The 26,073-nt window shown below is 44.8% G+C and overlaps 1 protein-coding gene and 1 long non-coding RNA gene across 3 annotated transcripts in view; one reads left to right on the top strand and one right to left on the bottom strand.

Moving 5' to 3' along the window:
* Positions 1-26,073, bottom strand: part of Gm39488 — an 84,831-nt gene that overhangs the window by 10,115 nt on the left and 48,643 nt on the right. The window lies entirely within an intron of this gene.
* Positions 4,369-18,660, top strand: Glod5 (glyoxalase domain containing 5). Of its 2 annotated transcripts, none has more exons than NM_027227.2 (4): positions 4,369-4,444; positions 7,506-7,643; positions 17,003-17,158; positions 18,359-18,660. In NM_027227.2, the coding sequence occupies exons 1-4, from the start codon at positions 4,418-4,420 to the stop codon at positions 18,482-18,484; spliced, it is 447 nt and encodes a 148-aa protein (NP_081503.1). In that variant the 5' UTR covers positions 4,369-4,417; the 3' UTR covers positions 18,485-18,660. The 2 variants fall into 2 exon arrangements, with proteins under 2 accessions (NP_081503.1, XP_006527762.1); XM_006527699.4 differs by lacking the exon at positions 4,369-4,444 and adding an exon at positions 7,057-7,454 and having other exon boundaries at positions 7,553-7,643; positions 18,359-18,658.

Below are 26,073 nucleotides of genomic sequence, written 5' to 3'. Positions count from 1 at the left end.
TCTACATGGATGTGCACACATATGCATATATACTTGCGTGCACACACACACACACACACACACACACACACACATTTCAAAAAAGAAATGCCGGGTGTTGGTGGCGCATGCCTTTAATCCCAGCACTCGGGAGGCAGAGGCAGGCAGATTTCTGAGTTTGAGGCCAGCCTAGTCTACAAATTGGGTTTCAGGACAGCCTGAGTTCAAATCCCAACAACCACATGGTGATTCCCTCTTCTGGTGCATCCATATCTGACACCCTCTTCTGGTGTATCTGAAGACAGCTACAGTGTACTTACATATAATAATAATAAATAAGTCTTTTTAAAAAACAAAAAATAAAAATTTTAAAACAAAAAAAAATTACTTAAGCCGAGCAGTGGTAACACATGCCTTTAACTCCAGCACTTGGGAGGCAGAGCCAGGCAGATTTCTGAGTTCAAGGCCAGCCTGATCTACAGAGTGAGTTCCAGGACAGCCAGGGCTACACAGAGAAACTCTGTCTCAAAGTAAATAAATAAATATTTTACATTTATGTATTTGTTTATTTATTTGCACATTTGTTTTGTCTTATTTTTTAAAAGATTTTATTTATTTATTTTATAGATATATATGAGGAGTACATTTGTAGCTTCAAAGGCATCAGATCCCATTACAGATAACCAGTTGTGAGCCACCATGTGGTTGCTGGGATTTGAACTCAGGACCTCTGGAAGAGCAGTCAGTGTTCTTAACCACTGAGCCACCTCTCCAGCCCTTGTTTTATTTTTTGAGACATGATCTCATGCAACCCAGGGTTGACTCAAAATCACTAAACAGCCAAAGGTGACCTTGAGCTCCTGACCCTCTATCAGTATTTAAATATTAGTGACGGTATTGCTTAAGTTATGGGATATCAAGGGGGAAAAGTCAGAGTGGCTCAAGGACGCCAACTCTTCTGGGCAAAAACCTGGCACCCATTCAGTTGTATACAGCATAGTCGTGCCAGGTTAGATGAACAGTTGTCTATTTATTGCCCTCATTTTGTGATTAGCATGGCTTAATGAGATGCATATGAGTGCCAAGTTCGCAAAGGGTGCGTCTTTAGTCACAGTTCTATTGCTGTGAAGAGACATGATGTCTACAGTAATATTTCTATTATCAGAGAAAACACTTCTTCTATGCTTGCTTACAGTTTCAGTTCATTATCATTATGGGGGAGCATGGCACAAGCATGGCATCATGGCACTGGAGATATAGTTGAGTACTACACCCAGATCTATAGGCAGGGAGAAACGATAGGGGCTGGTACTGGCTTGGGCTTTTGAAACCTCAAAGCCCACTCCCATGACATACTTTCTCCAAGAAGGCCACACCCGATCTTTCTCAAATAGTGCCATTCCCCGATGACCAAGCATTCAAATAACCTATGAGGGCCATCCTTATTCAAACCACCACAGGTGAGCTTTGCTGGATAATTTTAAGTGTCATATTAGCTGGGATGAAAGATGCCCCAGTTAAACATCATTTCTGGGTGTGTTGAAGTCTATGCAGATGGCCCTCCATCTTTGTGAATGGCTTTGTCCAACTCACTGAGGGTCTGGTCTGAATAGAACAAAAAAACAGAAGAAGGGGGATATGCTCCTTCTGCCGGATGGCTGGAATGTTCTCTTAACCCTAATTGAACTTCTCTCATTGTCCTTCTGGCTGTCATAGGTCCCCAGCTTTCAGGTGGCTTACGGGATTTTTCAGCTTCCATAATAATATGAGCTAGTGCTTTTAAATAATTAGTATGTTGGTTCTGTTCCTCGGAAGTATCCTTAGTAACACACCCGACAGTTTTACATAAGTGCACGAAGCAGTGGACACAGGGCTTATAGGGCTGATGAGGAAACCCTGTGAAAGGCAAAAGATTTGTGGCACGGAGGTTATGTGCTTACTGCTCTTCCAGAGGACCCAAGTTCAGATCTCAACACCTATACGCCAGGCAGCTTGAAACTGCCTGTAACTCTGGCTCCAGGGGCTTTGACACCTTCTTCTAGTCTCCATGGGCACCTGCACACATGTGGCACATACACACACATATGCATACATTTAAAATTTAATTTAGAAAAAAAAGCCTAAAACTGAAGAGAAGCCTTAGTGGGGAAAATCTAATAAATACCCACCTATACGTCAGGTTTCTGTGAGCCAAAGACCATCCTAGGCAGCTACATAAAGAGACTCCATCTCAAAAAGAACAAAGAAGCACCATTCATAGTCAATGACTGTTGCTGAGTGCTGTGGAGGATGTTGGCTTCCTATTGGACACAGAGCATCCACTAAGTACAATGCACAATACAAGCGCTCTGTGTATCCACATGCAGAGTGAAGTGCCCTTTACAAGACAAGCAAAAGAAAGCCAGATGTGAGCACACACAGCCCACATGCTCATGAGCCCACAGGAAAGTATCTAAAACTAAACAGCTGGAACTGACTCCAATGAAAGCCACTTTTTAAAAAAGATTTATTTGTTTTACATATATGAATGCTGTCTGCATTACACCTGCATGCCAGAAGAGGGCATCCAAACTCATCACAGATGGTCATAAGCCACCATGTGGTTGCTGGGGATTGAACTCAGAACTTTTGGAAGAGCAGCCAGTGCTCTTAACCACTGAGACATCTCTCTAGCCCCCCTAAATAGTCACTTTGTGGATGGGGCAGGGATGACCTGTGTAGTCCCTAGAAGTAGGTGGCACTCACTTGCATCTTTATTTCCCATGCTGGTGATCAAGTCCAGAGCCTGGTACTGCCAGGGCAGTCTACTACTGAGTCATTGAGCTCCACTACATGCCCAGCCTTTTTGGAGATAGAGTTTCACTATAGAATTTACTCTGTCACCCAGGCTGGTCTGGAACTCACACTTCTGCCTTGGCTTCCCGGAGGCTGGAATTGCAGATCTGTGCTCCAGCCTGGCTCTACAAAACTTGCCCCCCCCCCGCCCCCCTGTGCTGGCAATTGAACCTGGAGCCAGGCAAACATGCTACTGCTAACGCTAAATGTCCCTAGCATTTTTTTTTTCCAGAGCTGAGGACCAAACCCAGGGCCTTGCACTTGCTAGGCAAGTGCTCTACAACTGAGCTAAATCCCCAACCCCTGCAATTTTTTAAAATTTTATTTTCAGAGATGATCTTAATGATTTGCCCAGGTTGTCTTGAATTTTTTTAAAACATTATTTTATGGGCAGACATATTTTGCTAGCATGTATGTCTTTGTACCACTTGGATGTACGCTGCCTGAGGAGGCCAGAAGAGGGAGTTGGATTCCTAGGGACTAGAGTTATAGCCCTCACCATGTTGGGGCTGAGGATTGAACTGTGGTCCTCTGGAAGCATAGCCAGAGCTCCTAAGCTTTAAGCCAGTACCCTGGCCTCAAATTTTTGCTCCTTTTGCTCCAGCCTTTTGAGTAGCTAGGATTATAGGCCTTGGAAATAATTTTTAAAGGAAAACCATATGTTTAATAACACCCAGGGCACCCAGGTATGTACCCAGAGGCAAAAATCTCAGACTCACCTAACCCTGGTCCTGATAGGTAACCCATAGATAGAAAGCTTGTGAAAGCGAAGCAAATAGTGGTGGGGTGGGGAGGGGACCAAGCGTGGATAGGAATTGTGAGGCTTCAAATACAGCGAGACCCCCTTTCAAAAAAAAAAAAATCTTAGCTCAGGACTAGAGAGATGGTTTAGCAGTTAAAAGCATCTGCTGCTCTTCTGGAGTACCTAGGTTTGATTCCCAATCTGCATGTGGTAGCTAGCGTACAACCAGTTGTCTGTAAGGCCAGTTCCAGGATATCCAATGCCATCTTCTATCCTCTGCAATCGGAAAGCATGAATGTAGTGCAGAGACATGAAAGCAGGCAAAACACCCATAGCCATTTAAAAGAATCCTCACTCAGCTGCAGACCCACAAGCAACTCTTTCAGACACTCCATCCTAGTCACACACTACAAGGTGGATCGGAGCTCTCTCATAGGGCACTGCTAGTCTCAACACTCTCGATGGGTGCTTTCCTGGTTTTCTGTGTTCTTATGGATGATTGCTTAGCAGGACGTGACACATCTGGCAGTTGACAGAGAAGGACCATTAGGGACCAATCTCAACAACTTATCAAGACCCTCAGCTCCTCAAAAGAGGAAGCACTTATATTTGTACTTTTATTCTCAAGGCTGGCAGTGTTTGGCTTGGTTTTGCACTGCTAGAAGTAGAACCCAGGGTTTCTTCAGCACTGTTGTACCACTAAGCTGTACCCCGAGTTTCAGTTAGTCTTCCTGCTTTTCACCTCCTGCCTCTGTCCACACCCAATGTCCTCAGCTAGCACCTCCCATTCCTGCCCCTTGATCTCCAGGCACAGAGCCAGCCTCAGCCCCAACCTACCTGCCTTCCAGTCTACCAGGAAAGATGTGTGATCCAACATCTGAAAGTCAGGTAAGTGTGGGGTCGTGGAGGCTTTGGGGCATGAGTATTGACCAGGCTGGGGGTACCCAACCTGGGTCTGCTGACTTGCTTTCCTTCTCAGGGACACCCTTGTGGCTTTAGCTTCCTTGGGCTTTTCTTAAAGATAACCAGAGGGCAGCAGAAGCCCTGCTTGGGCTTGTGGAGGGCTCGGGTTTAAGGGTTGGCCGCTCTCTCTGGGTGCTTCACTGGGGAGACAGTTCAGCTTCAGACACGTAGAGACACCCAAAGGTGGTTCCTGGAGAATGCCCATGAGGCACTCAGGACAGAGCTGTGTCAGAAGGGCCCCCGAGAAACAATGACCTTGAAGCTGGTCAAAAGACTCAGAGGCCCTGAAAGGCTGGAGGGAACCTTTAAGAGGACTCTGGAGCAGACCAAAGGAGGGAGGCCGTGCTGTCCAGGGCACTGACTACTCAGAGAAATGGATGAGCTTATTTTCTAGACCCTCAGCACTGGGGGTGCCCCAAAAGCAGTACTTCGGGGGAACCATGCAGATAGAAATGCAGATTGCAAAAGTAAAAATAAAAAATAAAAAATCCTAGCTGGGTGTGGTGGTGCACTCCTTTAATCCCAGCATTCAGGAGGCAGAGGCAGGCAGATTTCTGAGTTCGAGGCCAGCCTGGTGAGTTCCAGGACAGCCAGGGCTATACAGAGAAACGCTGTCTCGAAAAAAATAAAAAACAAATCAAATAAATAAATAATAATAAAATAAAATAGAAAATCCTGAAAGTCAGTGACCGGAACTGGGAAATGAACAGCTTTGCTTAAACCATTAAAATAAATAAGAGGGGAGAGATGAGCACAGAGATGGAAAGAGAAAGCAAATGTGCAATAAAAATCGGCTATGTTCAGGGCTGCTGCTTCAATCAGATTCAGAAAATACTAGTAATTTCTCTTTACACCATAGACACGAGGAGAAAAGCATAAAGTAGTTATATCAGGAACTAAACAGGGCGCTCATACAGATTCAACAAACATTTTCAACAGGACTATTTTTAATTCATGTGTATGTTAGTGCAGCTGCCTATAGTGGCCAGAAGAGGGCACCAAATCCCGTGGAGTCGGGGGTTACAAGCCTTTGTAAGCTGCCTAGCATGAGTACTAGGAATCAAATTCTGGTCCTTTGGGAAAGCTGTGAACACGGAGCCCCAAATAGGATTGGAAAACCTAAAACAAAATATACAGCTTTCTCTTCCAGGGGCCTGAATGCCCCTTAGTTACTTCTTTGGTTAGTTGGTTGGTTTAGGGTTTGGGAAACTGACTGTTTCCCAAGTAGATATCTGAATGGCTCGCATGCACAGACATTTTTCCTTTAAAACAATTAATTTTGTGCCAGGAGGTGGTGGCACAGGCCTTTAATTCCAGCACTAGGAAGGCAGAGGTAGGTGGATCTCTGAGTTTGAGGTCAGCCTGGTCTCCAAAGTCAGTGTGAACAGCCAGGACTGCACAGAGAAGTCCTGTCTCAAAAAAACCAGACAAACAAAACCCCCATTTTTTATGCTATGTGTATGAGTATCTTGCCTGCAATGAATACATGTGTACCACGTGTATGCAGTGATTGTAGGGGCCAGTACAGTTACAGACAGTTGTGGACCACCACGTGGGTGCAGGAAACCGAACCCAGGTCCAGCAATATACCCTCGTTCTGTAGTTTTACTTTGTTTTGGAGAAAAGGTCTCACCGCAGTGCTTAGTTGATCTTGAAACTCGTCATTCTCCTGCCTCAGCTTCTCAAGTGTTGAGATTACAGGGGCACAGCAGCACACTTGGCGTCATTTTTTTTTCCGAGACAGGGTTTCTCTGTGTAGACCTGGCTGCCCTGGAACTCACTTTGTAGACTCAGACATCTGCCTACCTCTGTCTCCGAGTGATGGGATTAAAGGTGTGCGCCACCACGCCCGGCTCTTCCTTTTCTTGTGACGTGCGTTTGGGTGTTTTGCCTGGATGTGTGTCTGTGCATGGATTCCCTGGAACTGCAGATACAGAGAGCTGTGAGCCACCATGTGGGCGCTGGGAAGTTGAACCCCAGTCCTTTTTGCAAGAGCAGTCAGAGCTCTCACCTCTGCATCGGCTCTCTAGCCCTACCCAGCCCACAGCTATAGCTGCAGATCAGAAAAGGAGGGAGCTGGGGGGTTGAGGGGTGCTCTGAATCTTGTCTTCACAAGAGATAAATTCCACTTTCCTAGTCTTCTCCTTTCTCTAGCAGGAGGAAAAGGAAGGGAACCCCAGCCCCTGACTAAAGCACTTTGTCACCTTCAGCCCCAAACCCATCAGCCTGAGACTGATGCACAGGAGGCAGGCCAGTTAGTTATTCTCTGGGCCCCTCTATTTTGCCTTCTGTAGGTTAATCCCACCGCTCCCAGTGCTGGAAAGTGCAAGCATTGTGGGAAGTTAAAAACGTGCCACCATGTCTGGCCTTAAATATTTACTTTAATTTGATTATTTTATGAGAATGGGAGTGTGTCGGTGTGCCTCCTGTATGCAGTATCCTAAGCGGCCAGGAGAGGGGAGAAGATCCCCCGGAGCTGGAGTTAGAGCAGCTAGTTGGGAGCTGTCACGTGGCTGCTGGGAATCGCACCCTGAAGCCAGTGCTCTTAACTCCTGAGCCATCTCTCCAGTCCCTATTTGATTGTTTCCCCCCACTTTTTCTTTAAAAAGAGATTTTATTTATTTAATGTATGTGAGTACACAGTAGCTGTCTTCAGACACCCCAGAAGAGGGCATCTGATCCCATTACAGATGGTTGTGAGCCACCATGTGGTTGCTGAGAATTGAACTCAGATCCTCTGGAAGAGCAGTCAGTGCTCTTAACCACTGAGACACCTCTCCAGCCCCTAGAGCAACAACTTTACAGAGATTTTTCTTGAAGGAGTTTTCCCCTTGGAATAAGGATGAGGAGGATCATGGCGCTTGGGCAGGTGATGGAAACGGAGAAGAACACTTGGAAGTGTCTGGTGGCAATTTGGCTTTTTCCGAGTTTTAAGGTTTGTTCCTTTGTTGTTGTTATTGTTGTTGCTGTTGTTTTTACATTTTAGTTATGGAGAAGCAGCAGCCAGATCCCTTCCCCGTGTCTTATCTGTAGACTTGACCACATTGTGATGACTGTAAAGAACATTGAAGACACCACCATGTTTTATTCCAAGATCCTGGGCATGGAGGTCACTACTTTCAAGGTAATCATGTCCCTATATTCAAAACTTCAAGTGCATTAAAGTGTGTGTGTGTTGTGTGTACATATATATATGTATATCCGCTGCATCTGCAGGTGTAGGCCAGAGCTCTGATTTAGCTAGACAGAAAGGCTAGGGAGCCCAAGGAGACTCCCGTCTCAGCCTTCCAGCACTGGGTTCAGAGTAGATGCTGCCGCACTGACGTTTTTACACAGGTTCTGGGAATCTGAACTCAGGTCCTCTTCCTGTGTTGCAAACATTTTACTAACTACGCCATCTCCCCAGCTTCCTCCATTAAAGTCTGATGACATTTTATGGCAAAGGATATCACTCAGCCAATAGATTGCCCTATACACACAACACCCTTGTTCATACCCCAGTACCCCGTAAACCAAGTATGCAGGTAACTGGAGAGATGGACACAAGAGAATGGAAAGTCCAAGATCATCCTTGGCTATTTAGCAAGATGGAGACCATCCTGGGATACAACATTGGCTATTTCTTTGCTTACTTGTTTTTTGAGACAGGGTTTTTTTCTGGATAGCCCTGGCTATCCTTAAGTTCTGAGACCTCCTGCCTCAACCTCCTAATGCTGGGATTAAAGGCATGTACAACTACTGCCTGGTGAGATACTGTCGTAAAAATAATTTATAATAATACTATAAATCTAATTAAAGGGCTGTGGATTTGTTGTTGCTTTATGACAGTTTCTTTGTATATAGCCCTGGCTGTCCTAGAACTTACTTTGTAGTAGACCAGTCTGGCCTCGAACTCACAGAGATTTGTTACCCTATACCTCCCAAGTGGGGGGAATACAGGCTTGACTGTACCACCACTGCCTGGCCCTGAGGGGACTTTTTTTTTTTTACACACAGGTGCTGTATTGAGTATTTGTGATTGATATTTGCCTAGCATGCATTAAATACTGAGCCTGGCCCAAAATGTTTTATTTTATTTTATTTTATTTTATTTATAAACTCCAAGCCCCCAGACACAGGAAATAGTAGAGAAAAGGTAAAAGGATCAATGGAAGAGATTTCAAAATACAAACAAGGAGACATTTGGAGAGAGGGTCAAAGCACCAGAGAACTAAAGCGAGAGGTCTTGTTAGTTCAAGGTCCCTGGTCTAAAAAAAAAAAAAAAGTACAAGAGAACTTTGCAGCCTTTATACACAAAGCGTTAACTATGTATTCAGCGTATCAACATTCAGATATGCCCTGTGGGAATTGTAGAACACCACACTGAAAAAGTGAATCTTAAGAGTTGGCCAAGAGATTAAAAAGTGGCTCATCTACAAAAGAAAAAGAAAGATGCAAATGTTAGGGTTCTTGAGTCCCACCAGAGGCCAGGAAACAATAGAACTATACTTTTAAGATTCTGGGAAAGCACTCCTGCCCCGCCTCCAGCTCTGCCTCAGCATCTCTCCATGTGGTCCCTACTCCCAGAACAAAAGCCGTTCCCAGCCTTAATCAGAGAAGCCTCTCCCTCCAAAGAAAGGCGATGAATACATTCAGGCTTCCTAAGATGCAGAGAATAACAACAGTGCGGAGCCCAGCCCTGCACAAGATATTCCACCACACACACACACACACACACACACACACACACACACACACACACACACACAAACACACACCGCCCCCCCCCCCCATCCCCACCAGGCTTGGGAATGTTGTGGGAAAAGGGATGGAAAATTTGCAAGAGCCTTCAGGGCTAGGAGGTACCACTCTCTAGATGCTATACAATTATTGCAAGTATTAACTCACAGTTGTAGTTACCTGGACTGGGCCCTTAGAGACTGGCACTATCAACAGGAAGTCAATGGAGGGGGAAGGGTTCATGGGGCCCTACCTGCTACTTCTGAGCTATTGGCTACTGATAGACTCTGGGGGGAAGGGACCATTGTCTTTAATTGTGTACCCCCGACTGAGCCCACCAGGCCCCAAATGGATAGCTTTAAACCCGGGATTATAGAGACATCCCTTGTTAATCTCAGTGGGGCACTAAACAAAGTAGTCTTGAAAGTGAGAGAGAGATTTGTGAAGAGGAGGAGGTGCTGAAGGGGTGGCAGGGGGTGGGGGTGAGAGCGGCTGCTATGCATTGTGAAGTGGAAATCACCTAAAAACAAATGTAATTAATTGAAAAATGATTCGGGGTTGGGGGGAGGGGAATCAACCTAAAATTCTATATTCAATTGAGCTGCAAATCCAAGGTAAATATGGATTTGCTAAGTATCCATAAGTATTGCTAGGTCAAAAGACCTGGGAAAAGTGCTCTGCGGAGCTGGGGGTGAAGCTCAGAAGTAGTGCTTACTTATCCAGTGAGCAAGAGAATCTAAGTTTCATTGCCAGCTTCGAGATGAACAGAGAAAACGAGGCATAAAGGCTGGCAAGGTGACCCAGCAGAGAAACGGATCTGCTGCCGAGTCTGAGGCTCTGGGTTCGATCCCAAAGGAGAAAAGCAAATCCCAAGACTTGTCTTCTGACCTCCACACATGTGCCACGGCACACACACATGCATGGGCACGTGCGCGCATTTGTGCGCGCGCACACTCAACATTAAATCAATAAATAGAAAGTAGGGAGCAACAGAGTAAGATACCTGATGTTTTCCTCTGCCCTGCCCCCTCCCAATAAAATCATAATTGAGCTAGATGGGAACAAGAAATACATACATTGAAATAGAATGGTCCCCAAGAAGAAAATCCCAGCTATCTAGAGTAAAGTCAATTAAGCATGGGATAAGGAATGGTTCCAGATGGAAGGAAAAGGGGAGGTGTCCTCAGATTTCACACTGTCTTGAGAATATGGAACAGCTTCAAAAGTAGTAAATGCAAAGAGAAAAAAATACTTATAAAGATGCCCTGAAGCAGATAGCAGTGATGTTTGCTATGTCGATATCATGGATTACAGTGTTAAAGAGAAGCAGGGCCTGGAAGGTTCTTCCACCGGGGTAGCCCGCCAGCACGCTCAACAATGGATAGTACCCATTCTGCTTTAAAGAAAACATCTATGCTACTTTTGCAAGGACAGAAAAGAGAGGTGGAGAGTGAGACAAAGAGAGACAGACACAGAGAAAGACAGAGACAGAAGATGTAGAAACAGAGAAACACACAAAGACAGAGAGAAAGGAGAGAGAGAGACAGAGACAGAGACAAAGACAGAGGAGAGAGGAAACCAAGCTATAACAAACATGGAGGGGCTGGAGAGATGGCTCAGCGGTTAAGAGCACTGACTGCTCTTCTGAAGGTCCTGAGTTCAATTCCTGGCAACCACATGATGGCTCACAACCATCCATAATGAGATCTGACTCTCTCTTGTGGTGTGTCGGGAGACAGCTACAGTATATTTACATGTAATAAATAAATAAATATTTTAAAAAAAGAAGCATGGGAAAAAATGAAACCAATGTAAAAGAAGCTGCATATTGCCTGATTCCCATAATATAAGCAAGAAAAGACAAAATTATAAAAACAACAGAGGGAAATGAAGAGAGAAAGACTCAGCAATTTTCGGACCTTGACATTATTCTATGACAGTAATGGTGACAATGTGTCCTTAGAGAACCATGAAAGCACACAGAATGTCCTCTGCCCCCTCAGGGATGAACTGTGACAGACACGATGGAATGATGTGTGCTTTATCAGCAGTGCTTACAGGAATGGCAACGTGTATCTCAGTGCTGAGAGGGTGCGAACAGGGACCTCTGTGTAAATCTTGGCGTGGGGGAAAGATTGGCACCTTCTTCTGCTTTGCTGGGAATGTAAAACATCTCTAAAAATTAGCATATAAATTGAAAAGGGTCATGGAGTGGCAGACTGTAAAAATTTTAAATCTGAAGAGGACCCTCTGCAAAGAGGAGCATCACACAAGAGCAGGTTGGACAGCCTTCAGGTCCTAAAAGGATCACACTGAGTAAAAGAAAGAAGACCAAAGCCGGGCGTGGTAGCGCACGCCTTTAATCCCAGCACTAGGGAGGCAGAGGCAGGCAGATTTCTGAGTTCGAGGCCAGCCTGGTCTACAGAGTGAGTTCCAGGACAGCCAGGGCTACACAGAGAAACCCTGTCTCAAAACCACCTCCCCCCCAGAAAGAAAGAAAGAAAGAAAGAAAGAAAGAAAGAAAACAAACCAAGAGTTCAAATCCCCAGCACCCATAGGAGAAGCCAGCACATGTGTATTAGCCCAGTGCTGTGGAGGGCTGCTGGGATTTGCTGGCCACTAGCCTAGCTCGAAGTTCTGAGAGAGACTCTGTCTTAAGAGAATAAGCACAGACCAGCTGACCTCCTTGGCCCCTGTATACATACCTGTGTGCACACAAACACACACTAATATATAAAATTAAAAGTATGAAAACAAATTAGCATATTTCATTTGTTTTAAATGATTTATTTAATTTATTTGGTGGGGGGATTGAGACCCAGTCTTTTTTTTTTTTTTTGTATGTGTAGGGGTTCGAGACAGGGTTTCTCTGTATAACCCTGGCTGTCCTGGAACTTACTCTGTAGGGCAGGCTGGCATCAAACTCACAGAGATCCACCTGCCTCTGCTTCCTGAGGACTGGGATTAAAGACGTGCGCCACCATACTATATCTATATCTATATCTAGTATGTATATGTATATGTATATGTGTATATACATATACACACACAAATATAGGCCTATTTTTTGTGTATGAGTGTTTCCCTGCATGTATGCATATCCACATGTGTGTGTACTGCCCACAGAGGTCAGAAGAAGTCATTGGATCCTTTACAAGATCCTTTACAACTGGAGTTAGGATGTTTGTGAGCTACCATGTGGGTGCTGGGACCTGAACTTGGGTCCTCTGCAAGAGCAACAAGTGCTCTTAACTCCTGAGCCAACTCACAGTCCCCCCTACACACACACACACACACACACACACACACACACACACACACACACCAGATTTCTTATCAAGCAAGACCAGATACAGGGAAGATAGCAAACAAGATATTTCCTTCTTTTTTGGGGGGGGGGGGAGGTTCGAGACAGGGTTTCTCTGTATAGCTCTGGCTGTCCTGGAACTCACTTTGTAGACCAGGCTGGCCTCGAACTCAGAAATCCACCTGCCTCTGCCTCTGCCTCTGCCTCCCGAGTGCTGGGATTAAAGGCGTGCGCCACCACGCCCGGCTTTCCTTCTTTCTTTCTGACAGTCTTGGGACTGGAATCTAGGGCATCATGCATGCTAGGCAAATGCTACACTGCAGGGAAACACCACCAGTTCTGAGATAGATATTTACTAAAAGCAACAGCCTTGACAGAACTATCCATTGGACCAAACTGTCCTTTGGGTGTAAAAGGACAATGTAGTCTTTTACTGACTGTGTGGATGTGGTATTCACTGTAGGAATGGAGAAAGAGATGGGGAAATTAGAAAAGAAATGCCCAGTGCTTAAAAGGAAGGGATGTAAATAAGACAAGATGATAGAGGTTATTTAGAAAAATAAGCCTATTTTATTCCTTAGCACCCTAAAAAATACACATGGAATCAAGCTATTTAGAAACTATAAAGAAGGGGATGGAGAGATGGCTCAGTGGTTAAAAGCACTGGCTGCTCTTCCAGAGGTCCTGAGTTCAATTCCCAGCATCCACATGGTGGCTCACAGCCATCTATGAGGGATCTGGTGCCCTCTTCAGGCAGGCAGATATATATGCAGCAGAGCATTCATACATTAAATTAAAAAAAAAAAACTATAAAGAAGCCAACAGAGGATCTACAGTTAAGACAGACTAGCCGGGCGTGGTGGCTCATGCCTTTAATCCCAGCACTCGGGAGGCAGAGGCAGGCGGATTGAGTTCTAGGCCAGCCTGGTCTACAGAGTAACAGGGTTACTCTATAGAGTTTCTCTATACAGAGAAACCCTGTCTCGAAACAAAACAAACCAAACCAACAAAAAGACAGACTAGTACTGGGGGAGGGGGTAGCAATACTATCGAGCGAAACGCTCCTCTGTCTTGGCCGAAAGAAGACAAATATGTGGCAGTGGTAAATGGAAAGATAGGGGCTGGAGCAATGGCTTAGTACATAAGAGCTGCTCGACTAGAGGACATTGTTCCGTTTCTAGCACCCATATGGCAGCTCACAATCATTTGTAACTCCAGTTCCAGGCAACTCAACATCCTCTTCTGACCTCCAGGAGTATCAGGCACACACGTGGTCCACACACATCCCTAGAGACAAAACACCCACACACTTAACATAAAAATAAATCCACCTTTTAAACTGGAATAGTGGTACGTCAGAGCCTGCACTTGGGGGGGGGGGGAGAGAAGCTACCATGGGGTTAAATGAGACAGCTGCCTTTTTCTCTCAATTGAAGAAGCAGCCAGATGAAATGTGTCATTAGGAGGAAATGAATAGGCACAAAGTCCCAGCTCAGTGGGGGCAGGGAGGTTCCTAGAAGCCCCACCAGCAAGCACCTCACTGCAGAAGGCAAGTAATAAGGTCTCTAGGACACAATGGCCTCCTGGGGAGGAATGGGGGCGGGGTGGCGAGAGGTAATGAGTGAGCTTTGTTTGCTTGGTTTGGTTTGATTTTGTTTTGTTTTTGGAAGAAGGTCATTCTGTGTAGCCCAAGGTGAAGTCGACCTTTCTGTCCTCCTGCCTCACTGTCCTAAATGCTGGGGCGATTATAAGTGTACGGCACCCTGGCTTGAGATGAACTTTTTAGAAAGCTTGGGGACGTACCGTTGGCTGTTGTTCTTACAAGAAAAAATAAAATACGATAAAATAAAATGGTGAAGGAAGACATGTAGTGGGTTGAGGCACAGCACTTGAAGCCAAGAGTTTCAGGATAGTCTAGGCAACATAATGAGATCCCAAAGAAAGGAAAGGGACACAGAGACAGGAAGGAGGGAGGGTGGGAAAAGGGAAGGAAGGAAGGTAGATTGGGTAGACAAATTGCTTTCTCTGCCATGGGTAGGTTTTAATCATTTGATGTTATGGACACTTTAATAAGAAGCAAAACACACGATGGCCCCACCCCCCCCCCTCTGTCTCAAATAAGCATGGTGATTGGCATACACTGGTAACACCAGCACTCAGGAGCCTAAGGCAGAAAAATAACAAGTTTGATACTAGCCTGGGGCTGTGCAGTGAGATGGGGTTTCAGGAAAAGAAACAGAGAAGGAAAAAGAAAAGAAATAGAAGCTGGGGTGCTAAACAGTTGGTACAGCAGTTTAAAAACTTGCTATTTTTCCAGCTGACCCGAATTCCAATATCAACTTCCACATTGTTTTTGTTTTTGTTTTGTTTTTTTTGTTCTGTTTGTTTCCAAGACACGGTTTCTCTGTGTAGCCCTGGCTGTCCTGAAACTCACTCTGTAGACCAGGCTGGCCTCAAACTCACAGATCTGCCTTGCTTCTGCCTCCCGACTGCTGGGATTAAAGGTGTGCCTCCATGACTGGCTTAAAATATATATTTGGTTGGTTGGTTTTTTTTTTTTCTTTTTTTTTTTGATTTTTATTTATTATTATATGTAAGTACACTGTAGCTGTCTTCAGACACACCAGAAGAGGGAGTCAGATCTTGTTACGGATGGTTGTGAGCCACCATGTGGTTGCTGGGATTTGAACTCTGGACCTTCGGAAGAGCAGTCGGGTGCTCTTACCCACTGAGCCATCTCACCAGCCCGGTTTTTTTTTTTTTTTTTCAAGATAGGGTTTCTCTGTATAAACCTGATTGTCTTGAAACTCATTTTTTAAAAGATTTATTTATTATTATATCTAACTACACTGTAGCTGTCTTCAGATGCACCAGAAGAGGGCATCAGATCTTGTTACAGATGGTTGTGAGCCACCATGTGGTTGCTGGGATTTGAACTCAGGACCTTCAGAAGAGCAGTCGGTGCTCTTAACCACTGAGCCATCTCTCTAGCCCTGAAACTCATTTTATAGACCAGGCTGGCCTCGAACTTAAAGAGATCCACCTGGCTCCTGAGTGCTCAGATTAAAGACGTGCACCACCACTACCCTCAGCACCACATCTCCCAGAGGCATTTGATGTCTTTCTCTGGCCTGTGTGAGCTCTACACACATGTATGTACATACATACAATCAGACATATGAACACATTAAATAAAAATAATAAATCTTTAAAAGCATTTAAAGCCGGGCAGTGGTGGCGCCCGCCTTTAATCCCAGTACTTGGGAGGCAGAGGCAGGCAGATTTCTGAGTTTGAGGCCAGCCTGGTCTACAGAGTGAGTTCCAGGACAGCCAGGGATACACAGAGAAACCCTGTCTCGAAAAAAAAACAAAATTTAAAAATGAAGCTGGACATTGTTATGAAACATAACATACATAATACAGCAAGGGGAGGGTACCTTTGATGGGCCTGTGGCAAGATGTACCCCTGAGAAAAGATCAGGTCTAAAAGAATTTTACTGGGGAAAAAAAAGGGAATGGGGACCTGGAGAAGGGATAGAGGCAGACAACTGGACAGGTAGATAGACAGACGGACAGGGAACAGAGAGAGAGCCATGCCATGAGGGCAGAAAGAGGGGTCAGGGGCACAAAGAACAAGGAAGGAATACAGAGAGCGAACTGAGGTGGCTGGCATTCTAATCCACAGCACATCGCTGGTGGCAGGTGATGATGGAAGCAGTTGCTAGGTCCCCGAGAGCAGGCCAGTGGAATTGCCTGGGCTAACAGGCATGGCATGCATTTCTGTCATCTCAGTATATGGGGATTGGAAGCAAGAACATCAGGCTTTTAAGGCCAGTCTCTGATAGACAGGAAGTTTAAGGCTAGCCCGGATCACCTCAGACTTTGTCTGTGAGAAAATGGTGGTGGTGGTGGTGGTGGCTAAAGGCATTCATCAGCAAGCCTGACTACCCACCTCCCTGAATTAGATCCCTGGAACCCACAAGGCCGAAGGAGCAAATGGATCCTGAAAGTTGTCCTCTGGCTTCTGCATATATGCCATAACACACAACATCCACCTTCACACAAATACATGTAAAACAATTTTTTTTTGAGACACAGTGGCACTATGTAGTCCTAGATGAGCTGGAACCCTCTCTGTAGACCAGGCTGGCCTTGGATTCAGAGAGATCTGCTAGAGAGCTGGCTTAGATGTTGAAAAGCTCAATTATGAAGTTTGGGTGGAGTTTCACAAACACGGCCACCTCCAGCCCTGGGGAATCTGACGCCTTCTTTTGGCCTCTGCACGTGCACACAGGCACGCACAGACTGACACAAACTAGTTGTTTTTAAACCGCAGTCTGTTAGATGGGGCAAGGGCTATTGCGTAGCAGCCCTTTCTCCTTTTCTGCACCGACAGGGTGACTTGACTTCACTCATCTTGGCAGTTTATCATCTCCGTTGTTTTCTCTCCTAAACAGGGAAACCGGAAAGCATTGTGTTTCGGAGACCAAAAATTTAACTTACACGAGGTGGGAAAGGAATTTGACCCCAAAGCAGCTCACCCTGTTCCAGGCTCCCTGGATGTTTGTTTGATCACAGAAGCACCCCTGGAGGAGGTGATCGAGCGCCTAAAGGTGAGCACAGCGCCGTGCCTACTAAGAGAGCTACTGCAAATACTCTGGAGATAGAAGTATGACCCAAAGAGCCAGGTCTTCCTCAAACCTCAGACCCGACAGATCCCATTACATCCGCATCCTGCCTGCACACAATTATCTACTTGTTCTTTTGATGATGTCGCTTTCATGTAATCAGATTTTGTTGTTGTTTTTCCGAGACAGGGTTTCTCTGCGTAGCCCTGGCTATCCTGGAATTCACTTTGTAGACCAGGCTGGCCTTGAACTCAGAAATCCGCCTGCCTCTGCCTCCCAAGTGCTGGGATTAAAGGCATGCGCCACCATGCCCGGCTGTAATCAGATTTTAAAGGGAAACACAACTTGTTGAACACCCATACAGTTAGATTTATTATATGTAAGTATGCTGAAGCTGTCTTCAGACACTCCAGAAGAGGGGGTCAGATCTTGTTACAGATGGTTGTGAGCCACCATGTGGTTGCTGGGATTTGAACTCAGGACCTTCAGAAGAGCAGTCAGTGCTCTTAACCACTGAGCCATCTCTCCAGCCCCAGAATCATAGAGTTTTACATTCAATTTTTCACATAAATTGGTATTGAATATATTTTATACACTTATCCACTACCAAAACTAAAACAACAAACAATTCAATATCAAAGATATCAAAGAAGTCACATATAATGTTCTTAACCACTGAGCCATCTTTCCAGTCCCTGTGTTTAAATTCTTGTTCACTAGCACTGCTGTTGCCCCCCATTTTACAAACTAGGAAACTGAGGTTCATGGCAATCACACCTTCTTTACAAGGCCAGCCATCTGGAGGTAGTGAGGTCGTCTGGGTCACTACTGGGAATGAGTTCTTGGTGTAGTCGTAGCATGTGTGAGGCCCTGAGTTCAAACTTTAGAACCTGGGAGAAAGGAAGGAATGAGGAGGAGGTTTTTGGTTTTGTTTTGTTTTGTTTTTGTTTTTGTTTTTTTGTTTTTCGAGACAGGGTTTCTCTGCATAGCCCTGGCTGTCCTGGAACTCACTTTGTAGACCAGGCTGGCCTTGAACTCAGAAATCCACCTGCCTCTGCCTCACAAGTGCTGGGATTAAAGGCGAGCACCGCCACTGCCCGGCTGATGAGGAGTTTTTAAAGAACTAAGTTTTGGTCTTACATATCTGTGACAATGACTTTTGTATTTTCTGTTGACTTCATTCAGGCTTTTGATGTCCCCATTGAAGAGGGCCCAGTATTCAGAACAGGAGCAAAGGGGCCTATTCTATCCATCTACTTCCGAGATCCGGACAGAAATCTCCTTGAGGTGTCCAGCTATGTCACTTCATGATTGACACTGGCTTTTTCTTCTATTGTGATCCACAAAATGTCATTTTACCTAATTTCCTACAAATCCCAGAGACCTCGAAGAACTGAGAACTTCGGCAACAGGTTTATGGTGCAAACGTTTGTGTCTAGAAAGCCTCCATTCAAGCTACTCCAATAAACGACAAATCTCTCCATATGAGTTCCTCACTCTTGGCAGAGTCCTATGTCTGGGGGCTTGTCTAGGGCAAGAGTTCTCTGAGACTTTTGGAGGTCTGGGCTAGAGTTTGGTGTCTCTAGAGGTTAAAGCAGGGTCATCCTGTTGAGAGTCAAGGCCTTCGACAGATTTCTCCTTGCCAATGAGCCCTCGTTCCTCTTCCCACTGTCAACCAGCCATTTCTCTGCCTGCTTTCTGATGCTTCCTTCATCCCGTGAATGTCACTGAACTTACATTCTGAACTTCTACAGTTCCATCAGACTATCCAGCTTCATACCAAACAATGCCACCTCCTTCTGGAGACCTTTCTCTGGCATCACTCCAGAGTACCCAGCACTTTCTCTCTTTAGGTGATGGTGATGATAATTAGAGACAGGGTTTCTCTACATATCCCTGGCTATCCTGGAACTTACTATGTACTGGCCTCTCTTTAGATTTTTTTTTAATTTAAAAACATTTTAAAATTTTATGTGCATTGGTGTTTTACCTACATGCATGTCTGTGTGAGGGTATTGGAGCTTCTGGAACTAGGGTTATAGTTGTGAGCTTCATTGTGGTTGCTGGGAATTGAACCTAGGCCCTCTGGAAGAGCAGCCAGTGCTCTTAACCTCTGAGCCATCTTTCCAGCCCCATATCTTTAGATTTTTTTGTTTTTGTTTTTGTTTTTCGAGACAGGGTTTCTCTGTGTATCCCTGGCTGTCCTGGAACTCACTTTGTAGACCAGGCTGGCCTCAAACTCAGAAATCCACCTGCCTCTGCCTACCAAGTGCTGGGATTAAAGGTGTGCGCCACCACTGCCAGGCTCTTTAGATTTAAAAAAAAAAACCCTATGGGATTTTATTTATTGTCGTATTTATTTATTGTGTTATATGAGTATACTGTCACTGTCTTTAGACACACCAGAAGAGGGCATCAGATCCCTTTAGATGGTTGTGAGCCACCACGTGATTGCTGGAATTGAACTCAGGACCAATGAAAGAGCAGTCAGTGCTCTTAACCTCTGAGCCTTCTATGCGCCCCACATACATTAGCATTTCTAAGAGTGCTTGCTCCTGAGGCCAAAGGAAGAAAGTGGATGGGAGAATCCCTGGGGAGGGTCTAATATATGCAAGAGGTAAAAGCTGACTGGTGTAGTGGGGCTCTTAGTGGTGTAGCTGCCCACCTGTCATTCTCGCACCTATTTGGTCACCAAGCTAGACTTGGCAGACTCTTTCTTTGGTCTATCAGCTCCTTCCCTATTTGGGGGTACACAGGCATTTATTTTCCATTCTCTCCAGAAATGACACAAAATGTGACCAAGCAGGGACATGACAAAGAGGTGTGGGTCATCCACAGAGAGCCTTGGGTGACCATCTTCCACCATGAGGATGAAATAGTGTGTCTCCCTGGTCGATGTGGTCTGCCACATAAGTATGCTGATGACCTGGAAATAGCCTTAGACTACAACCCTCAGAGTACCTACCACAGGCGGGGCGGCCCGCGAGGAGGCCCGTGAGGAGGCCCGTGAGGAGGCTGTGGGAATAAGACGCGCATGTAACTGGGGCTGAGCTGTTTTTCTGGAGGAAGCCTGCCTGAGTGAGGAGGAAGGGCATTCAGGGATGCCATCCTACATACCCACCCCTAATTTGGGAGAAAAAGTGGGGGAAGAATAATGAAATAGAGGGGTTATAGTTTGTAGTTTCTTACAGCTGGCAAGGTCAGGGAAAGAGTCCAAAGTAGAATTCATTGAGAAACCCCCTCCAGGGCTGGAAGGAGGGCTCAGGAGGGGAAAGCACTCTCAAGTCTGCCTACATTCCCCGAATTGCTATTCATCACCAGAAAGTCAGCCCAGGTACACACAATCAGGATAGGAACCTGGAGGCAGGAGCTCCCGCAGAGGCCCTGGAGGGTGCTAATTACTGGCTTCTCGGCCAGCTTCCTTATAGGACCCAGGACCACCAGCACACAATGGGCTGGGGCCTGCCCACAGCAATCAATAAGGAAATGAATGCCTCCTGGACAGGTTTTATGGAGGCACTTTCTCAATTAAGGCTGCCTTCTCTCTGACGACCCTAGCTTGTGTCAAGGTGACACAGGATCCGCCAGTAAACTGCAGGCCTGAGTTTGACCTACAAATCCATGCTGACCTCTACCCCACTGTACTCTTCCCTGTGGAGAAAGGACAGCTCACTTGTTAGCAAACTTAAGAGCCTCATGGCCTGGTAAGAGGCACATGATATCTGACGCGGTTACTGAGAAAATTCCAAAACAATTTAAACCAGTAAAACAGCAAAAGGTGTGGGGGGCTCTCCTAGGACACTGGCTAGTCTTTAGACCCTACCTTGCCCATGGTACGTGCTCTTAATATAGTTTGTCTAAGGGGTTAAGGGTGTGGGATTGGGACAGAAAGGCTCAAGAGACTTTTTTTTCTGTTAAGTTGTAAGGGTTTGTTTTAAATAACCTACAATTAAGACAGAACTTAGGATAAAAATAGAAGACACTTGAGGACAGAGCGGGAAATGGACTCGCAGTGCTCTCACCACTGAGCCATCTCTCCAACCCATAGTTTTTTGTTTTGTTTCTGTTTGGTTTTTTGTTTTTTGTTTTTTGTTTTTTGTTTTTGTTTTTGTTTTTTGAGACAGGGTTTCTCTGTGTAGTCCTGGCTGTCCTGGAACTCGTTCTGTAGACCAGGCTGGCCTCGAACTCAGAAATCCGCCTGCCTCTGCCTCCCGAGTGCTGGGATTAAAGGTGTGCGCCACCACTGCCCAGCCTTATTTTTTTTTTAATAATTAAAAAGAAATAAAAATTCACATTTAAAATGGAATACTTTAAGTCAGGAACTATTTTCCCATCATTCATTTCTGTGAACAGGTGTCTGAACCAAAACACTGAAAATGTCACAACTGATTCAAGTTTAATGGAACATGACTCCCGAGATAAAAGAATGAAAACTCCCAATAGGGGCACTGGGTTTTTGCTTTGTTCTTAGTTTTAAATTCCTGAAATCAGGAAGAGGAGGGAGTATAGGAATTAATTTCCATTAAAATATAGAAGTAATTGCAAAACTCTAACTGTAAACACACACCAATATAATCAGACTTTTCATACAGTAGCTGAGAGAATCCAGACATTTCGGTGAAACTGTATTTGCCTGGCAGCATGCTAGAGAGCTGGCTCAGTGGTTGACTGCACACTGCTCTTGCAGAGGCACTGAGTTCAGTTCCTAGCACATACATCTGGTGGCTCACAACTGCCTATACTCCAGCTCCAAGTGGATCAGAAAGTTCCAGGCTCTACTGGCACCTGCATTCATTTACACACACACACACACACACACACACACACACACACACACACACACCACACACACTTAAAAATAAAACTAAAGAAAGAGCAGTAGGACCAGACTTGGTAGTTCAGGCATGTGATCCCAGCCCTTGGGAGGAGAATGAGTCAGCAGGATAGCCATGATGTCACACAGGGAGTTCCAGGCCAGCATGGGCTATAGCATCTTCAAAAGACAAACAAGAGCCAGAAAAGTGACTCATAAGGTAAAGGAGTTCGCCACCCACAAGGTGAAAAAGAGAATCGACTCCTGAAATTTGTCCTCTGATGACACCTGTGATATGGCCTGTACCCTCCTCCCCTCAAACTAAATAAAATGTCATAAAAATTGAAAGCATTATGGATACTAGTGACTTCTGAGGTTTGCTTTGTGACAATCTGCACCCACACTTGGGCTGTGTTTCTGCTTTAATTTCTTTTATTTCAATTTTATTTATCATTATTATTATCATTATCATCACTCTGCATGTATATGTGTGTGTGTGTGTGTGCACGCGCGCGCGTGCCCCATGTCTCACAAATGGAGCTAGAACAGATCGGCAGGCTTGTGTGCCAAGCTTTTTAGCCCTCTTAGCCATTGCTGTTGTTTGGACACAGAGTCAGATGGCATTGTATGACAGGAATAAACTTACCCCACATAGGGCCCTGGAAGAAAAGGAGAAGTCAACAGTCCAGTCTACCCAAGCTGACATTGATTAAACCAATGAGCTTAATCGGGGCTATTTACAGACTCATAGGCAACTTATAGGCAGGTATACTACTCCTGTCTCCTGTCTCCTGTCTCCTGTTCCTTTCCTTTCCTTTTTTTTTTTTTTTTTTTTTTTTTTTTTTTTTCGAGACAGGGTTTCTCTGTGTAGCCCTGGCTGTCCTGGAACTCACTCTGTAGACCAGGCTGGCCTCAGAAACTGGAACTCAGAAATCCACCTGCCTCTGTCTCCCAAGTACTGGGATTAAAGGCATGCACCACCACCGCCCAGCTATACTCCTGTTTCTTGTCCAAAAAATGTCAAGTGTCTATAAATCCTTGGAGAGGGGCTGGAGAGATGGCTCAATGTGTAGAGAGCTTTGCAGGATAAGCATGAGGACCTGAGTTAAGATCCCAGCACCCATATAAAAGCCAGGGAAGGTGCTATATGCCTGGAAACCCCAGCACTGGGGAAGCAGAGACAGGTGGATCCTGGCCAGTCAGCCTAGCCAAAATAGTGAGAGCCAGGTTCACTAAGAAACCCTGTCAAAAAGCAAAACAAGCCGGACGGTGGTGGCGCATGCCTTTAATCCCAGCACTTGGGAGGCAGAGGCAGGCGGATTTCTGAGTTCGAGCCTGGTCTACAAAGTGAGTTCCAGGACAGCCAGGGCTACACAGAGAAACCCTGTCTCGAAAAACCAAAATAAATTAAAAAAAAATAAAAAATAAACAAAACAAAACAAGGTATACAAGCTCAGTGTTCAACAATGCTTGCTGCTTTTGTAATGTACCCAAGTTCAATTCCCAGCAAGCATGTTGGGCAATTTGTAACTGCCTGTAACTCAATACCCTCTTCTGGTCTCCATGTTGGCTAATTTGATTGTATCCACTTAACTCAAGGAGAGTCACCTGGAATAGGGAACCTCAAATGCCTCCATAAGATTGGCCTGACATCATTCACCAGGGTGAGTCTTAATGATTTCCCCCTTCCCCACACCCTCCCCAAACCCCTACATCTAGCCTAGTCTGGCCACACCTACCTATTCTATCCCCAACTCCTAGGCTTCTGCCAGGACTCTCCCCAACTGCTCCCAATCTACAGACCCATCCCATGCCCTATCCAATCTCTTGGCTCAGTCAGACCTTGTAAGCCTTCATTATTAGCCACATGAGTTTGCCTGATCCTCTCTTCCACACATATTCCCAGGCTAGTCAATCTCCCTCCAAACTCCAAGCTTAGACCAGGATGCACATCCTGCACACTAGCCTAGCCTCCTGTGTTCACCCGACTTTATTCTACTTAAGCCACACTCATCCTTTAGGCCCAACCTGGACCACATATTCTTTGTTCTGTCCTAACCTAGTTTATCCATATCAGACACAGAACTAACAAAAGTCCTCCCCACAGTAAAAATACCAACAACATGAAAGATCAAGGCAGTATCCACCACTAACACCAATCCACTTGTCTTGTACAACTATTCTTCAATAAGCTTTACCTATATGAACACCAGGACACAGGATTTAAAAGAACAATTATAAGCTTCATCAAAGACTTTTAAAAAAAAAGATTTATTTATTAATTTTATGTATATGAGTACACTGTAGCTGTAGAAGTGGCTGTGAGCCATCATGTGGTTGCTGGGAATTGAACTCAGGACCTTTGGAAGAGCAGGCAGTGCTCTTAAACTCTGGGCCATCTCTCCAGCTCCATCAAAGACTTTTTAAATTAATCCTTACAGAATTTTCAAAGAAAGTTTAAGGAGAACACAAACAGTTCAGTGAACTTAAGGGGAATGAATTTAAAGAGGATAAACACCTGTGAGATGCCCAAACATAGGCCGATGAGAAGGGTGAAGACAACCCAGGGTTTGAAATGGATTCAATAAAGAGAGACACTGCACAAGATTCAAGCTGAAACGAAGATGGAATTGAAAACCCAATGACCCAACTCAAAAACACCAGGAAAAGCCTTACAAGTAGAATGAACCAAGCAGAAGATAGATTAGCAAGACCTTAGGACCAAATCGAGGGTCTAGATAAGCAAAGACTATGTACAAAGAAAACCTCAGGAAAGGAACATACAGGAGACATGGGACACCATAATAAAACCAAACCTGCAAATTACAGGCATACAGGAAGGAGAAGGGCAAGTCTTCTTTTCGACCAGAGCAACAAGATCATAGAAGAAAACTTCCCCAAGCTTAGGAAAAACATACCTGCACACATTTAAAAAGCACCCAGAACACCAAATAGACAAGATCAGAACAAAGAAGTCTCCAGGGCATAGCATAGTTAAAACACTAAGCATACAGAACAAAGTGTATTGAAAGCTGAACGAGAAAACCACAAGTCATCATTAGAGTAATAGCTGATTTCTCAGTGGGAACGCTAAAAGCCAGAAGAGCCTGAAGCAATGTACTTCAAGTCCTCAAAGGCTAACCTAGAACAATATGCCCAAGCAAAACTGGAGACAATTTCCACAACATAAACTGCCTAAAAATATTTATATTCCACAAATCAAACCTAAGAAAAATATGGTAAGCATTATTGAGCCAAGAGGAAGAATGAGCATAGCAAAGAGATTGTAAAAAGAAATACAAAGCCATAATTATTAAAGCCCAAAATATCACTGAGAACACAAACACCACCAAAACTCAACTTTACGACGACCACAAGCAACATACACATTTCGTAATAACTTTAAATATCAATGGCTTTGATTCTTCAATCAGAAACAGGGACTCCTGAATGGATCAAGGAACAAAATCCGTCTATCTGTTTCCTATAGGAAACACATGTTAGGGGCTAGAAAGGTTGCTCAGTGGCTAAGAGCACTGACTGCTCTTCCAGAGGTCCTGAGTTCAATTCCCAGCAACCACATGGTGGCTCACAACCATCTCTAATGGGATCTGATGCCTTCTTCTGGTGTGTCTGAGGACAGCAACAGTGTATTCATATAAATAAAATAAAAATAAATCTTTAGCCGGGCGTGGTGGTGCACACCTTTAATCCCAGCACTTGGGAAGCAGAGGCAGGCGAATTTCTGAGTTCGAGGCCAGCCTGGTCTACAGAGTGAGTTCCAGGACAGCCAGGGCTACACAGAGCAACCCTGTCTCAAAAAAACCAAAATAATAATAATAATAAATTTTAAAAAGAAATGTGAGCTGGATAAATAAGACAAGGGGAAAGAAGTCAGAGTGTCCCTATTTACAGATGACACAGTATTATATATAAGGGAACCAAAAAATCCTACCATAAAACTTCCAGAAACAATCAACAATTTCAGCAATTAGCAGTGTACAAAATCAGCTCACACAAATCAATAGCTTTCTACATCTAAACAACAAACCTACAGAGAAAAAAGATCATGTATAAACTCCCATTC

The sequence above is a fragment of the Mus musculus genome, chromosome X, assembly GCF_000001635.26.
Source record: "Mus musculus strain C57BL/6J chromosome X, GRCm38.p6 C57BL/6J".
NCBI classification, from domain to species: domain Eukaryota; kingdom Metazoa; phylum Chordata; class Mammalia; order Rodentia; family Muridae; genus Mus; species Mus musculus.
The sequence above is the reverse complement of the archived record's forward strand: the minus strand, read 5'-3'. Positions and strand labels throughout refer to the sequence as shown.

Bases quoted from the DNA above. Each gene is read 5' to 3' on its own strand.
- Glod5 (NM_027227.2), top strand. From the start codon at position 4,418: ATGTGTGATCCAACATCTGAAAGTCAG. The intron at 4,445-7,505 runs GTAAGTGTGGGG...TTTACATTTTAG, and splicing joins ATCCAACATCTGAAAGTCAG to TTATGGAGAAGCAGCAGCCA. The intron at 17,159-18,358 runs GTGAGCACAGCG...GACTTCATTCAG, and splicing joins AGGTGATCGAGCGCCTAAAG to GCTTTTGATGTCCCCATTGA.